The sequence below is a fragment of the Onthophagus taurus genome, chromosome 3, assembly GCF_036711975.1.
Source record: "Onthophagus taurus isolate NC chromosome 3, IU_Otau_3.0, whole genome shotgun sequence".
NCBI classification, from domain to species: Eukaryota; Metazoa; Arthropoda; class Insecta; order Coleoptera; family Scarabaeidae; genus Onthophagus; species Onthophagus taurus.
In genome coordinates, this window is record NC_091968.1 from 16,189,085 (window position 1) to 16,206,374 (window position 17,290).

A 17,290-nucleotide genomic window follows, 5' to 3' on the forward strand; every position below is an offset into this window, starting at 1 on the left:
GAATCTATTTGTATCTTATATTCTATTCAATTTCTTTTTTCGAATCTATCTTTGCTCCTATCTGGCGACGCTCTTGTACACAGTTAATAGACACAGTCTATGTAACGATTGTAACTAAATTTTGAAATCGGACATTTCCACCTTCGCATTCATTGCAGATCATACTTTCGACCGAGATTTTGATGACTAAAATTGGTCAATTAGTTACGGAGATAATTGATGTGTTTAATTAATTCGTTTGTTGTGTTTTAATCAAAATCCTTAAATATTTCGAATCGGGCATTTCGACAACAGCATTCAGCCAGACACAAACTTTCGATTGAGATATAAAACATTAAAATCCGTCAAACTGTTCTCTAATTATAGTCGATTTAGTTTAAATTAAAAATTAATTAATAGCACGAGCGTTCACACGTGCATAAACAACGAGCCGAAGATGGTGTCATTCCGAGGGCTGTATAAACTTAGCGGGGGAGAATTGAAATCAAGCATTTTGTGATTTCGATAGAAGACACTATGACGAATCGAGTGACGTATAGATTTTGATCATCGGGTCATCGTTTACGAGTTATCACCACTTAAAGAAGGTCAATTTTGTGTTATTTTCGTGTATCTTCGCATTATTTTGACGTTTTAGCAAAATTCGAAAGAGTTTTCAAATTTTCACGGGCATTTCCACTTTCGTATTGGCCAAGGATTAAGCTTTCGAATGAGACATTATTTATCGAAATCGGTTCACTGGTTTTCATGTTATAATCAAAATACTATACATGTAAAATGCTATTTAGTTGGGGGCTAACTTCACATAGGTGTTATTATGAATAATTATGTTGTAATCTCAACAAGTTTAGTGAAAATAACTTTTTATTTTGTGCGTGGGTATAAATTAAACAATTTGAGGTTAGGATTTAATACGAAAATACATGGTTAACATTGCTTGTGTTGTCAGTTGTAATTGTCATTTGGTTAAATGCACAGTTTGTTGCTATCGTCACACGGGTTATTTATTTATTTTTATTTTGTAACCATGTATACACATGTCTTTTTTAATAACTATTTTAATTTAAGCAAACTATTATTAAATAAGCTACTATACTTATTTATCATTGATATTTACAATTTAAAGATATTTTAGTCGTTTGACAGATCAATTGATACACAATCTATTAACATAAAGTTTATTAACACACATTTGGTAGAAACAATTCTATCTAACGACAGGTAATTGTCGTTATGCATTGATAGCCTAAGAAATAATGTTTTCATCCGTAAATATGTTGTAATCTCAATAAGTTTAGTGAAAATAACTTTTTATTTTGTGCGCGGGTATAAATTAAACAATTTCAGGTTAGGATTTAATACGAAAATGCATATTTAACATTGCTTTAAACTTCCAAAAAGAAACGTCAAATCGCAACTTTAAAGTGATTTTTCGGTAAGTACTACACTTTTCCGCACTTTTTTTTATCATTAACACATCTTTTGAGTCATTTCCTACCGATTAAAAAAAAAATCATCGATTTTTAAGTGGGACAGGTATTCTTTAATTACCTTATTTGTCATATAACGTTATAAAACAATCATGTGGTATTCGACTTCCATTCTATTCTTCCATCCTTTGAAGAACAACTTTACACATTTGTACTTAGATGCATAGTATCGACTTCACCATCAGAGCTGTGACTATCAAAAAATTTTTCGTTTTTAGATTTTGAGATATTATGACAATTTTCGTTTTTTTAAATGGACACAACCACTGATTATTCGCATATTAAATTCGTTATTTTCTTCTGATTATAAAAGTATGGGGTTAGATAGGTCTATTTCTTATTGTTTTAGAATCAAGCTAAAAATAAACTTTTTTTTAATGTCGTCAAAGAAATTAAATTTACAGTGTCCTGTAAATTACGGTACTATAACTAACTATTTTACTAAAAATTTATATAAAATTTACTTTATTTTCTAATATATAACATTCTAACATGTTAAACTTTTCGTAATTTTCGTAATCCATCTTAAAAAACAGGACTTTTAATTTGACACTTAAATTTTTGAATACAAACAAATGTTGCTATGTTTATTTGAATTAAAAAAATAAAGTCCCTAGATTTACAAAGTACCGCGGTTTGACGCCATTTTGCCTCGTAAGTCAAGCGGGAAATTTAAAACTATGTTATTCTATTGATAACATTACGCCAAATTTCCTTTCTTTTTTCTCGTGGTACTCTGAAGAGTCAAAAGTCCTTCTTACTGCCATTTTTGCAACACCAAAGTCAACAAGACGGCAATATTTTTGTAAATAAGTGGTGAGATGCAGTGACAAGTTGTCAAACCGCCATTTTGGCTCGAAAACAGGCGTCATGAACCGCGGTACTTTGTAAATCTAGGGACTTTATAAAAAAATATATATGAGCACTATCTATCAATAATTTATTAAGTCATTTAATAATAATATTAAATATTAATAAAAAATGTGAAATAATCTATTTCAACTTTTGCGTAAAACAAATATAAATTAAATAGTTCAACAAATGTATTTGTTTCAAATATCAGAAATATGTTTTTTAATTTTTAGTTATAATTTACAGGAAACTGTAAATTTTATTTCTTTGACTACACTAAAAAAAAAGTTTATTTTTAGCTTTATTCCAAAACAATAAGAAATAGACCTGTGAAACCCTATATTTTTGTAATCAGAAAAAAATAACGAATTTAATAAGCGAATGATCAGTGGTTGTTTCCATTTAAAAAAACGAAAATGTTCATGATATCTCAAAATCTAAAACCGAAAAACTTTTTTTGACTACGTCATGAAATTCTCTGTAAAAAAGTGTCTATATAATGTTTTAGTTATAATACTCCACCTATAATAATAACCAAGATAATTATACTTGTTGGTGTTACGATATTTTCAATTTTGGCCTCTAGGGAAAAAGCAAAAGACGATGGCGCCTTGAGGTTTTCGGCAGCCCCAGGGATCTTAAATAGGAGAAGTTGGGACTGATTGTATGTCGAAATCCCCCCGTAAGATGGCGTTAGCGTCTATACTGAAATCATTTAATTAAACTAACAATTTTATTATTAATAGTAGGAATGATGAGAGACAGCAATAACAATTATTACCAGTATCATTCTTTTAATTTAAAAAGTATAGATTCCAAATTTCACCTTTTAAAAGTTGAAGTTTGTTCAGAGAACAGTTCAGAATGACAGATGAAAACGTCATTTTAAAGTGATTTTCCGGTAAGAGTATAATAAAATAATAATGGTATGATTAAACAATTAGATTATAATTGACATTATAGCTTTGTTTCAGCTAACGTTCGTATGATGCAGTAATATTCAAATGTGGTGGCATTATTTGACAAGTGTAATTGCCGTAGGTAATTGCATCTGAGGAATTTCCAACCAGTCGGAACGTTAAGTGGAGCCACATAGTAGCTCCAAACACTTTCCAAACAGTTATTCTGTGGTTGGAGGTTATATATATAAACCCAATCCAACCTGTATTCTAGTGGTTCGGTTCTTAGCTGAATAATTTCAAAATATCCCCGACAGATGGCGCCACATGCGAGTAAATTTTGAGTACGAAGTTTTTGTTTAGTGGGTTGCATTTCTACGAAGCTATTTTCTATGGTTTTCGGCATTAGCAGTTTTTCGAAAAACGAAATCATGACATATAAGCTACTTTTTTTCTAACTCTTATACCTCTTATAGTTTCCGAGTTGTACATCAAGTATGAAATCAATTTGATAAAAATTTGAGGGATATTCTTCCAGAAAAAATTCTTGAATATGTATGTTATATTTTTTAATGGGCATTTTTTAGATAAAATTGAAATGTACAGGATATCCCAAAATTGAGACACCATATTTAAATTGACATTTTAAAATAAGAACCCCCTTTAAACGATAATAATGGAGACGTGAAACAAAACTTTCCGCGATTTTCGCGTGTTTTTAAGGGTTTTCTAGTGCCGTGTTTTACTATAACGTGCTAAATCACGTAAATAGGTGTCGTGTGCACTGTACAAAGTAATATTTCTTTGCGGGGTAAGTCCGTTTATCGTTGACAACCCGCATACGTAACATAACCTAACTTTTCGTTCGGGCTGGTTGATCGGCATTTATTTTTCAGGCGAAATGAGCTCAGAAAGTTCAACCCCTAAGCCCGCGGCGGCATCCACACCGCAAGCCAGACCGTCCGGAGGCGAGGACTTCATAGAAGTCCGCCACCGTAGATACCGACAAAGACCGTGTGGGGCCGAATTAAAAAGGAGAAAGAAGGAGAGGGATAGGATCCTCGCTTCTGAAAACCTGAAACTAGGCCACAGCCGGGCCCCTCATAAGCCTCCCAGGGGGGCTAGGACCAACCAACCACTGCAAAGTGGTAGGAAAGATGTCCGCACCCAGGGACAGGCGAGGGCGCAACCCGAGCAGCAGCGATTCGCCACCTCTACCGAACCCTCACTCAGAGAATCGAAGAGGAAGTGGCAGGAATCCGCCCTGGATAAATCGGCTCAACAGGGCCCCAAAAAAGGCTTCAAGGACGCGCTGTTGTCGCACCTTAAAGTTGCCGTTATTAACAGCCAAAATCAGCTGGGTAAACTCAGCGAGACTGAGGCCGGACATGTCAAATACGAGCTGACGAACGCTTTGTTTAAAGTAATTACTCAGCTCGACCCTAAACAACAAACGCCGATACCAACGTTTACATCGATGGTCTATGCAGGCCAGATCTTAAAGGTCGCCTGCAATGATGACCACTCTTTAACGTGGTTGAAGGCTGCAGTACCGCTGATACCGCCCCTAGAGGGCGTAGTACTAAGCGTTGTCAGGGAAGTTGATCTTCCTACCCTTTCAAGAATCCAAGTTTGGATTCCCGATACTGATGTGGATGTAAACACCAGGGAACAGACACTTCAGATTCTAGCGGCCCAAAATAGACACCTAGATGTCGCCAACTGGTGCCTCTTTCGCTACGAAGTGAGGACAGACCCTGTGGGTCGCCTCATTGTCTTCGGGGCAGGGAAGAAGGACGCCGAATGGCTTAAAATCCATGAAGGTAGAATCTGCTACCTTTTCAACACCTTAAAGGCCCGCGTTGGCAGATTAAAAGACCCCGAGCAGGGTGTTGGAGCAGCCGCGGAGGGAGAGACGGCAGAGCGGATGGAAACAGCTGATGTTCCAACCGCTGAGGAAGATGAGAACACTCTCGTCAACCTAGACGTCGATCCCAAAATTCCGGCTTCGAGCAAGATGTTGGAGGAGTCCATCCCGGATACACCTCCGCTCAGAACAGCATCAGCTGATCAACTCGCCTCTTCGAAATGAACGAAAAAGGTGATGTATACAAGGTAGGTGACGAATTAAGGGTGCTACAGTGCAACCTACATCATAGTAGGGCAGCAACTGCCATCCTTTGTCGCTACCTTGATATGATGATTAACATTATCGCGCTGATCCAAGAACCTTGGGTTTTAAAATCCAAGGTCTGCGGTTTCAATGGTTTAAGCGGTTCTATTTTTTAGCTGCCCTGCCACTAATAAGGTCAGAACTGTCATTTACGTACCAAAAGACGCAAACGCTCACCTGTTGCCTCAGCACACAGGAAGAGCCGTTACGTCGATTAGAGTACGGTGTACCACCAACCGAAAGGTTAAGGAAATAACGGTGGCATCAGTTTACCTCCCGTATGAAGACCAGCCTCCATCTCAAGGATTGGAAAGGCTGGCCGAGGACGCAAGGAAAGATAACTGGATTCTTGTCATCGGATGTGACTCCAATGCATATTCAACTGCCTGGGGCAGTGCTGATGATAATGGAAGAGGTAAGTCCCTTCTTCAATTCATTTCTGAGCCGACCTTTATAACCGCTAGAGGTCAATCAGTTATTGACATCACACTCGCTTTGATGGGTATCTCGTCCTCGATCCACAATTGGATGGTTTCTGACAATGTTTCAAAGTCGGACCATAGATAGATCACTTTCGATCTTGGTACCATAAAGATTGGAAAGAACCTAAAGCGTAACCCCAGAAGGGCGGATGTGGACGCGTTCAGATCTTTGCTAACTGGGTGTTTGAGCGATATTGGGTTGCGTAAGCCAACTTAAAGCTTTGAAGTTGAGGAGTACCTAAATACTATTAGTGATTCCATAATTAAAGCTTATAAAAGGGCCTATCCCCTCCAATCGGAGGCCGTCTCTGGGTGTGCTCCTATTTGGTGGTGTCCTGAGCTCGGCAAACTCTAAGAAGAGGCAAGAACAGCCTTTAATTGAGCTAAAAACTCAAAATTAGACTCCGACTGGAAACTTTATAAAGGAAAATTAGCGGAGTTTAAAAAAGTGTTCGTCATAGAAAACGAGAAACGTGGAGGAAATTTTGTGAGGAAGTTTCCTCCTGCAGCGAAGTTTCTCGGCTAAATCGTGTTCTGGCTTCAGACCCTGAACGACGAATTGGCTTACTAAAAAAGGCTGACGGTTCTTATACCGACAACCTTTTGGAAAGTCTTCATTTATTAATTTAGGTGCATTTTTCAGGTTCCGGAAGTTCCGTGTGCTTACAACAAGAAACCAACCATGAACCTACTGCAGATGATTGGATTTCAGCCGAAGAGATCTGCAGGGAGGAAAAAATACCATCAACAGTTTCTCTCCGTTCAAAACACTAGGACCAGATGGTATTATACCTGCCCTTTTACAATGGGGCTTGGAGGATTTAGTACCTCACCTAGTGGAAACCTTCCAGGCATCTCTGGCGCTGCGCTATATACCCATTCGTTGGCCTGAGGTCACAGTGAACTTCATACCAAAAGACCAATCAGTCTCTCCTCATTTCTTTTGAAAACCCTGGAAAGACTGTGTGATCGCTACATTAGAGATTTCTGTCTTCCAACTAAACCAGTAAATCCTAATCAACACGCTTACATGCAGGGCAAGTCCACACTAACGGGTTTTCACTCGGTGACCAACTTTGTTGGTGGAGCGCTGGACCTAAAGGAGTCCGCCCTGGGTGTTTTCGTAGATATAGAGGGAGCTTTTGACAAAACAACTTTTTCTGGTATTAACGATGTCTTGTTAGGGCATAATGTTCCATCGACTCTTTGTGGTTGGATTGAGAACACTCTTAAACATAGGATAGTTAAGTTTAGGGCTGGCGATGTCAGTCTCCAAGGAGGAGTTACTCGAGGCTGTCCACAAGGGGGTGTACTATCCCCACTTTTGTGGAATCTCACCCTGGATAGCCTCTTGAAACGCCTCACTGAAGCCAACTTTACTATAGTTGGTTACGCAGATGATTTAATCATTCTCGTCAAAGGCAAGTACATAAACGTGCTTTTTGATAGGATGCAGTAGCTCTCAAATTGATAGAGTGTTGGTGTGACGAACAAAGACTCTCTGTGAATCCTAAGAAGGCAGAGTTGATTCTTTTCACACGGATGAGGAAGTTTGGACTATAAACTGGGAATAAGGCATAGTATAATTACACAACTATTTGCAAGGTCCCACTTTAGTGTTTGTGATGGAAAACTTATATCTCCTGATGAAGTTCCAAAGAGATATCTCTCCGAGCAGTGGCAACTGCCCATTCAACCGGTACAGGACAAGGATTTAAAATTGTAAAAGATGTGCTTGTACAAAAAAATGTTTGTGCAAAAAGAATAATTTGTTGTGTAATTCTAAGTGTCATGGAAGTGGTCAATGTACAAATAAATAACATATTTATTTCTCTTATTAATTTTTGTTTTTATGTATTTTAAATAACATAGTTTATTGCCAACATTCTATTTGTATTTATTATTTATATTTTAGGTATTAAAAAAATAAAAATTATTTTTCAACCATTAACTTCGTTATTTTACAGAATAACTAGGTATTTGTATAGAATAAATAGTTAAATAAAAAATGTATTTTATAATTTAACTGTGGTATTGTGGGTTTACATTAAACACTGTTATGTTATGATTTAATCACTCTATTAGCAATTTATACTTTAACTTTAAAAGAAAATAACAATCTGTTTGGTGTAATATTCTAGTGTGCATCCGTTCACTGTAACGGTTGTAAAGCAACTCTTTTCTTGAACGTGTTTTAACCTGTTCGTTTTTAAGAGGCCTGGTTCTCGCGCCCGCCTGTCGCGACGTTAACGTCACAGTCGTTACCGATAGAAACAGAAATTTTAAATGTTGTTAGTTTTAGTAAATGATCTTTATTTATATTACATTAGGTTGCTCCTGAGGATAAATGAATGTAGCGATCGAAACCGGTAGAACAGAAAATTAAAAAAATCCATCTATAAATACACATAGTTTTATTGCATTTACATTTTAAAACAATGTTAAATATTTATAGGGGTAGTATTACAGTCGAAAACAAGTCGAAAAGTGTTAATAAACATGGGCCCGGAAAGCAACCGTTCTCAAGATACAGAATGTTAAAATTTTTTGGGACTCTACGTTTTTTCTTTTGAACTATAACTACTACAGATTTGATACTTGACAAATCGATACAGTATGAAACTGTCTCTTTTTTGAGAGTAGTATGATGTTTCCATTACTTCCGGTTGAACCGGAAGTGAAAGTAAATACCACTATTTTTCAGAAAATTCAAAAATTTTATTCAACAATTGGTTAGATAGTTTAATTCTGAACAACATTAATTCGAAAAAAATTTAGAAAACTTGAATTGACACAATATAATACTAATACTTTTGGTTTTTGTAAGTTTCACAAATCGATGCAGTATAAAACTGTCTCTTTTTGAGAGTAGTATGATACTTCCGTTGCTTCCAATTGGAATAAGTTTTTCCCTTACAAAACGTTATGTCGAGTGTACGGCCATTAATTACCAAAATTTTGCTATTACAAGGAGTAGGCTTTGACGTACATACAATCTGCTAAGATACATTAATTTGACGTTTTGTTCAAATTATGAAATAACCAAACTCCAGTAATTTGACTTTGCAACGACATTTAATGAAATCGTTTTGTTTCAATCTCACTTCCGGTCTAACTGGAAGCAATGGAACCATCATACTATTCTTAAAAAGAGACAGTTTCATACTGTATCGATTTGCCATATATCGAATCTGTAGTAGTTATAGTTTAAAAGAAAAAAGGTAGAGTTCCAAAAATTTTAACATCCTGTATCTCGAAAACGGTTGATTTGCGGATCCATGTTCATTAGGACTTTTCCACTTGTTGTCGAGTGTAGTACTACCCCTATAAATAATTAAGGGGGCGTTGCTACGACCAATCGCCCTTTGTGCGCTCTTTTGCAGTTCTTTTATGATTGGGACGGTAAGGTATTTACGCCTTTGCGAATTAATATATATATATTAATAATTTTTTATTGCATGGTTTGTATATTCGATTTTCTCAACTGCACACTCATACGGAACCTTTCGCTGTATTTGATAAAAAACACTGGAATCCCCATCAGCTATAAATTTTAAATACATCACTCCATGCAATTCTACACTTTTACTAAATCCTTCAACGATTATATCTGCTTCCATAGCTGATGAGGAGCTATGGATCCTGCGGCTTCCATTGTTTGCCCCATTTGCTCCTCCCATGAACGGGAAAGTGTGCGTTCTATTTTCGAAAATTTATAGTAAGTCAACGTTGGAATATCCAACGTTGACATAATTCATCACTTTGGGTATATGTTCCCCCATTAACTATAGTACCCCATACTACTGCCACGTTGGGCGATACAGAATTTATCGGGTGGGTTGAACAATCGATTTTTTTTCACAGGCCTCACATTTTAATAATAGTGTACTGGTTAAACCATTTATTTTCTCATGGTCTACTACAAGTTTACCAAAAGTACATTTCTTTCTAAATGATCGTATTGAATAGTTAACAAAGACTCAGTAAAATGATGAATGTTAACTAGGTACTTTATTTCCATGTAACTTTTGGTCAGGGGTATTTACAGATTCTTTTTCGTACGATAATTAGTGCTAAAAAATACCAGTAGATTTCAAGGAGATATTTCAATAAATATGTATTAAAATAAATAATAATGTTCTACTCAGTAGAATAGTACATACAGTGCAGACAGATAAACATCCACAATGAAATTTTTGGGGACGTTTTAGCGAGGATTCAATAGGACCACGACAGATTCGTTTTGTGCTTAATTTTGAATCCCCTATAGATATAAGAAATTGCTTTACCTGTTATACTCTGATGTTGTCAAAAATTGATCACCAATGGATTTCTTACGTGTATAAACCTTAGTCGGTTTAAGTAATGAAAACATCATCCCTACAACTACGTTAATAGTTAGTAACGTAAAGAATTCCGAAACCATTGCAAACAGTTTTTAATTTAGCGTTTATACAAAGATAAATTTGGATTTACCTGTCGACATCCATCACATTCACATCAGTAACATCTTGCCAACTAAAAATTGATGACAAAAAACATTACATAATAATTCGTGTTTAACAAATACCTTTGCTCCCGAAATTCTTCAATTTCAGTTTGTTGTGCACCTCAATAAATAAGAAGTAGATATAAACATAAAATGCAGTTGATCTGAGCTTTAGATAAATATAATAAATAATAATAATGCTATACTTTGCTACATTATATGCGTTATAATATACAAAAATAAATGTCGAATATGTGCTTTAAAAATTATAATAGTTATTTATATTACAAGTGGACTAGAAACATAATTACTGTATGAGTGTGGAGAATTCACACGAGTACTTAATTATGCTCTAGCCCACGTGTGATATACAACATTTTATCTATGACTGCTAAAAATTACTTAAAAATCAATTTCTTTAAAAAGGTCTATTTTGAGATTTATAAAAATATTTTGAAATGATTCTTGACAATATTGAATTAATGTCAGTTTCAATAACATGTTTACTCATTTAGAATAAGTGTTTCGAAATGTAAAAACATAACAATTAATGTTTATAATAAATCTCTGTTCTGATTGGACTAAAAATGTGTTACGTAATGAAACCAGCGCGGTAATTAACTTCATTACGTAACTCAAATCACCTCAAATGAGTGTGGTAATGATGACTTATCCAAGCAGTCGCAGATAAAATAATCTAAATAACCCTGTAGTTCCAAATGGCCCCATTTTACGGTAAAAAAAATAAACAATTCCTTTACCTGTCATTGCATTACTTCACTGTACTCGGCAAGTCTTCGAAAAGATAGGTTTTCGAACCAGTACTGAAAAAGATTATAAGATATTCGTTAATATTTATATTGACAAATTTTTGCATTTTTTATAAACCTTTGCTGACTACATAAGTGTCTCAATTTCTGTCCTTTTGCGTTTCGATTTCTTTTAAGAGGCCGCCTTGGACGCTTGTAGACAGGAGAGGACATGGCTGTTTTAAGAAAAATATAATTATACTTGCAGTTTTTTACATACCATTTCACTGTTCAGCACATCCGCCAACAAATTGTGAATTTAGCTTCATTTTATATTCATAAGAAAAATGTGCGTGCAGTGTATCCCCAACTTACAAATCGAAATTTGAATTGTTCACCAAGTCGGGGGTTCTCTACGGTACGCTTTTAAGTATAGGTACTTACTAATAATAAAAATATAAGATTCACTAATCTAACACAATAAAACAAACTTGCACAAAAAGTGTCTAATGTATACAGGGTCATCCACAACGTCCATTAGAACTATACACGGTTCTGGCCAAAATAAAAATTTGAAAATTTAGATTTAAGTATTGTCAATTGCGTTCTCTTCGTCTAAAATATTTTCAGATTTCTAGCATTTCCGGTTATACCGGAAGTCGCCACCTACTTTATTTTTTTAAATGGAACAGCCTGTATATTTTTACATATTTGGATTTGTCTGTTTTCAAGGTTTATGAATAACTTTACGTTTTGCAATTTTATTCTGCCGCTTCGTTTATTCGAATTTTTCTAGAGAAATCTGCTCCAGCAGACATTTGTTCAAAAAATCAGATATCACTCAATTTTTGGAATATTAATTTAGGATTCAGAACATGCTTAAGCAACATGATGGAGGATGTTTTGCTGCCGAGTACGGCTGTCTAGAACGTTTGGTCACTTTACTATGGCACGTTAACTTTTCGAAACTTGGAAGTACCATAACTTCATTTTTTTAAATGGCACCCCCCATATTTTATTACTTATTGTTAGTCGTCTTCGGTGTCTCATTTTACATCTTTTATATCTCATATGTTCTATACCTAACATTTATAGTTTGGGAGATAATTAGGGTTCTTTGAAAAATGCACACATATGATAATATTTACCCTAGTGTGCCATAAATACCTAAGTAGTGTCACTTAATGGATAAACAAATGAAGTGGGGGTTTGAAAATTTGTAGACTTGTGATGTTTGATGCCAGCTTTTTAACTAAAATATTTTCAGGTTCCAAGTACTTATGGTTACACCGGAAGAGGTGACAATTTTCATATTTCAAATGGAATACCCTGTATTTTATTACATTTTTGAAATTTTTGTTCAATTTTAGGCCACATGTATATCTAACACACTATACCTAAATGTCAACTATAATGTTACTTTCTATAATTTATAACTCATCTATTCTGACCGGCGGAAAAAAATTTTTGTAGTCATCACACCAACAGAAATAAACCATAGCTTTAGCAAATGTCAAATTGTTTATTTTTTCCTTATTGATCCTCCGATGATACATAAACACCACAACATTCCCAACACAACATTTTTTTCCGGCTGTCAGAATAGATGATTTATAAATTATAGCAAGTAACGTTGTAGTTGACATTTTTGATTATAAAAAAGTAAAATCTCAAAAATGGCTCCACTTAGGTATATTGTATGTAACATACAAGTGGCCTAAAATTGAACAAAAATTTCAAAAATGTAATAATATACAGGGTGTTTCATTTGAAATATGAAAATAATTGTCACCTCTTCCGGTGTAACCACAAGTACCCGGAACTTGAAAATATTTTACTTAAAAAGCTGGGATCAAACATCACAAGTCTGCAAATTTTCAAACCCCCACTTCGTTTGGTTATTCACTAGGTCACACTAAGCACTTAATTCATGGCACACTAGGTTAAATATCGATATGATGTGTGCATTTTTTAAAAAACCCTAATTATCTCCCAAATTATAAATGTTAGGTATAGGACATACAGGATATAAAAGATGTGAAATGATACACTGAAGACGACTAAGTAATAAAATATGGGGGTTGCCATTTAAAAAATTGAAGTTATGGTACTTCCAAGTTTCGGAAAGTTAACGTGCCATAGTAAAGTGACCAAACGTTCTAGACAGCCGTACTCGGCACCAAAACATACTCCATCATGTTGCTTAAGCATGTTCTGAATCCTAAATTGATATCCCAAAAATCGAGGGTTCTCTGATTTTTTAAACAGATGTCTGCTGGAGCAGATTTTTCTAGAAAAATTCGAATAACAAATTGCAAAAAGTAAAGTTATCCATAAACCTTGAAAGCAGGCAATTCCAAGTATGTAAAAATATACAGGGTGTTCCATTTAAAAAAATAAAGTAGGTGGCCGGTATAACCGGAAGTGCTAGAAATCTGAAAATATTTTAGTCCAAGAGAGCGCAATTGATAATACTTAAATCTAAATTTTCAAATTTTTATTTTGGCCAGAACCCCGTATAGTTCTAATGGACGGTCGTCGTGGATGACCATGTATAAATGTAACAATATAAAATAACTAAAATAAAAATAACCATATATAGACCACGAAAAAACACAAGAAATAGATACTATAATAACGATACGCTTTTATACGAACTTCTGCAAACAGGCTATGAACATTTACGACATCGAAGTAACGAATAAATTTTTTATGAAATAAAAAAAAAATTACGGTGCCAGTCGCACTTTGAAAATCCGAACCTGAGTCTGAACCGAACATCTAACGCCCTCTCTACATCAAGGGCGTAACTATACCGGGTGTCCCTCAGAAGTGGCTCACCCCCAAGGTTTATATTTTAAAGGTTGTCTAAGTTCCTATGCCGCAATACTTTGATTTTAGTTTGTTGGCGAGGGGCAAGAGCAGGAGTGTTTCGTGACGTAAGCGATCACGGATTGCGCACGCAACCTCATGTTTAATTTGAATTGCTTGGCGGTATTATTTTGCACATGTGACGTAATGCGCAGTGTGGTTGCGTACGAACCTAGACAACCTTTTATATACAGGCTGATTTATAACATACGGAGGAGACTAAATGGGTAGGTACTTGAGGTCAAACTGAAGAGATTTTCTTAATAATGTTTTGTTAAAATCTTAATAGTTACATAGATATCGCATGTTAATTTTTTAAATAAGTTAGCGTCAACTTTTGAGAACCGCTGATATTCACTAAAGAACAATTAAAATACTTGTCAACGCCGTCCTCATTTTTGAAGGAGTTGTCAAAGTAGACAATTTAATTGTTTAGTTTTAATACGTAATTTATGAAAAGAAATAATAGATGTTAATTTATGAAACGGATAATAATAATGTTTTAAATGCAAAATTACAAAATCTCTAAAACAAGAAAATAACATGTATGTATGTATGTAGAGAGAGGGGTGCGTAATTTTTACGCGCACTTAGGCCCCAGCGGGCCCCTTGTGCATACTCCCTTGGAGGCTCGAGATGGTAGAGAAGATCTCGTTAGGTGAAGAAAATAACATAATAATAATAATAATCTCTATATAACATATGTTCAAAGTGCTGTCCTTGCATTTCGACGCACAACTGCGCACGACGAATCCAATTTAACGATAATCGTGGAAATCGTGGACATATGTCCTCTGCAGTGATGCGATGTCGTAGTTCGTCGATTGTATTAACCTCGGTGGCATATACTCTATCCTTCATGAATCCCCATAAAAAAAAGTCCAATGGGTTAAGATCGGGACTACGTGGTGGCCATGGAATAGGTCCACCTGGACCAATCCATTTTTGCCGAAAAGCATTATCGAGGAAATCTCGTACATTACGACTAAAATGTGCAGGACAACCGTCGTGCATAAACCACATCTCACGTCGCATAAGTAGCGGAATATCTTCCAGGAGTACTGGCAGATTTTCTTGTAAAATCTGTAAATAAGAAGTTCCATTAAGAGTTCCTGGTAATTCGAAAGGTCCTATTAACGTATTGTTCACAATTCCCGCCCATAGATTCACTCTGAATCGTTGTTGAAAAGAGCCTTGACAAATAACGTGTGGATTTTCGTCCGACCACACATGGGAATTGTGAACATTTAGAACACCATTTCTGGTAAAACAGCATTCATCCGTTACCAGTATACTGTCCGCAAAATCTGCTTCTCTGTTGGTACGATTTAGTAGCCACTCGCAAAATTGCAACCGCAAAGGATAGTCAGCGGGAGTCAGTCCTTGCACTTTTTGAAAATGATAGGGGTGTAAACCGTTACTTTTCAACGTACGCCAAACAAAATTCTGGGATACCTCGAGTTGGTGAGAAATTTGACGAGTACTCGTGCTTCGATCCGCTTCCACAATTTCTAGAATTTCTTCTTCCACATTCACTCCATGTCTGTTTAGTCTACCGCCACCAAGACCTTTCTTAGGTTGCAAATTTCCTGTCTCTCTTCCCCGCTGGATTAACCGAAGAAAAGTGTTTTCAGAAGGGATCTGTCGATTTGGATATCGTTCTAAATGACGATACAGACGTCTTGCGCGTGCAGCGTTTTCTCCAGCAGCTCCATAAATAATAAGCATATCTACGTATTCTTCGTTACTGTACATTACCATTGTATTTTTTGATTAGTAAAAATTCTAATTTTGACGTTAAATGACATTGATTATTAAAATTAAATGACATGTCCGTTGCTAGGTAACCAAGTCAACTGGATTGACAGCAATAAAAACATGGTATCAGCGGTTCTCAAAAAACAAACACCAGTTTTTGAGTGATTTAACAAATTTTTAAATAGCCGTAACTGCCATATTACAAAGATTTTATTATTGGTGCTAATCAGGCATTGCTTAAGTAACCCCGAAATATTCGCAGTTTGAATTTAAACGTAGTGTAATACCGTATATCGTAAGAAATGCTGGGCAATTAATTCAACTTTAATGCTCTATATCTTTGTGATTATTACGTTGTAGTCAAAACATTATTAAGAAATTATCTCCAGTTTGGCCCCTAGTACTTGCTCTTTTAATCTGCTCCGTATGTTATAAATCACCCTGTATAAACCTTGGCTCACCCTCATATTTTTTTTTATTATTAGTGATATAGGAAAACCATTTGGAATGCATAGTCAGACCGTTAAAACGGATTATTACGACATGAAATCATTCTCTTTGCACTTCCGGTTATACCGGATGTGAGTACTAATTTCGCTATTTTTTAAAATCTATAATTCTTTTTTCAGTTGGGTAGATTGCATAATTTCACATAACTTTTACTTGAAAAAATTTTTACGATCGCTTATAATTTTTGAAAAAAAAATTATTTTCGTTATTTTTTAACGTTTTAGTACCTTCAGAAAATGTATTACAACTTTTGACGCATAGTAGCTAGGTTAATAGTATAAACTACGTTATGTTCCTCTTGATTTGCTATTTCTCGAGCAGTGATCACAATGGATATTGTACATTGTAAGTTACTATCAGCTACAGAACATTTAGTGTAAAAGAACAAAAAATAAAGAAAAGAAATAAAAAATCAAAAATAATTGAATTAAACCTAATTGTTTGATCGCGTTTTTTTTGTTAAAATTAATTTAATACAACTATTAATTTATACCATTATTAAAAAGGAACCACTGACTAAAGTATAGCAACAGTGATCACTGCTCGAGAAATAGCAAATCAAGAGGGACATAGCGTAGTTTATACTATTAACCTAGCTACTATCCGTCAAAAGTTGTAATACGTTTTCAAGTAAAAGTTATGTGAAATTATGCTGTCTACCCAACAGAAGAAAAAAAAATTATAGATATAAAAAAATAGCGAAGTTAGTACTCACATCCGGTATAACCGGAAGTACAAAGAGAATGATTTCATGTCGTGATAATCCGTTTTAACAGCCTAATTATGCATTTCAAATGGTTTTCTTATATCACTAATAATAAAAAAAACATAGGGGTGAGCCACTTCTCAGGGACACTCGGTATACATTTTTTTATGTCGTTGAAGTTAGCAACGGATTCAGAAACGAAATTCACATTTTTACAGCGGACCAAACAAATAGTGTACTCTATCTATAATTTCGTATTTATTAGTGATAATAACCAAAAAACATCAAAATTAGCATTAAAGAGAGTAAAA

At 35.2% G+C, this 17,290-nt stretch overlaps 1 protein-coding gene across 2 annotated transcripts; it reads left to right on the plus strand.

The window, feature by feature from the left end:
• The first annotated feature begins 3,590 nt into the window (after nucleotides 1-3,590).
• On the plus strand, nucleotides 3,591-7,847 carry LOC139429271 (uncharacterized). 2 transcript variants are annotated; one of them, XR_011639948.1, is made up of 3 exons: nucleotides 3,591-4,052; nucleotides 4,138-5,829; nucleotides 6,540-7,847. XR_011639948.1 is itself a non-coding variant. In XM_071194873.1 (2 exons), the coding sequence occupies exon 2, from the start codon at nucleotides 4,143-4,145 to the stop codon at nucleotides 5,331-5,333; it is 1,191 nt and encodes a 396-aa protein (XP_071050974.1). In that variant the 5' UTR covers nucleotides 3,591-4,052; nucleotides 4,138-4,142; the 3' UTR covers nucleotides 5,334-7,847. The 2 variants fall into 2 exon arrangements, 1 of the variants encoding a protein (XP_071050974.1); XM_071194873.1 differs by having other exon boundaries at nucleotides 4,138-7,847.
• Nucleotides 7,848-17,290: the final 9,443 nt, after the last annotated feature.

Excerpts from the sequence above, each read along its gene's own strand:
- LOC139429271 (XM_071194873.1), top strand. The coding sequence starts at position 4,143 with ATGAGCTCAGAAAGTTCAACCCCTAAGCCCGCGGCGGCATCCACACCG.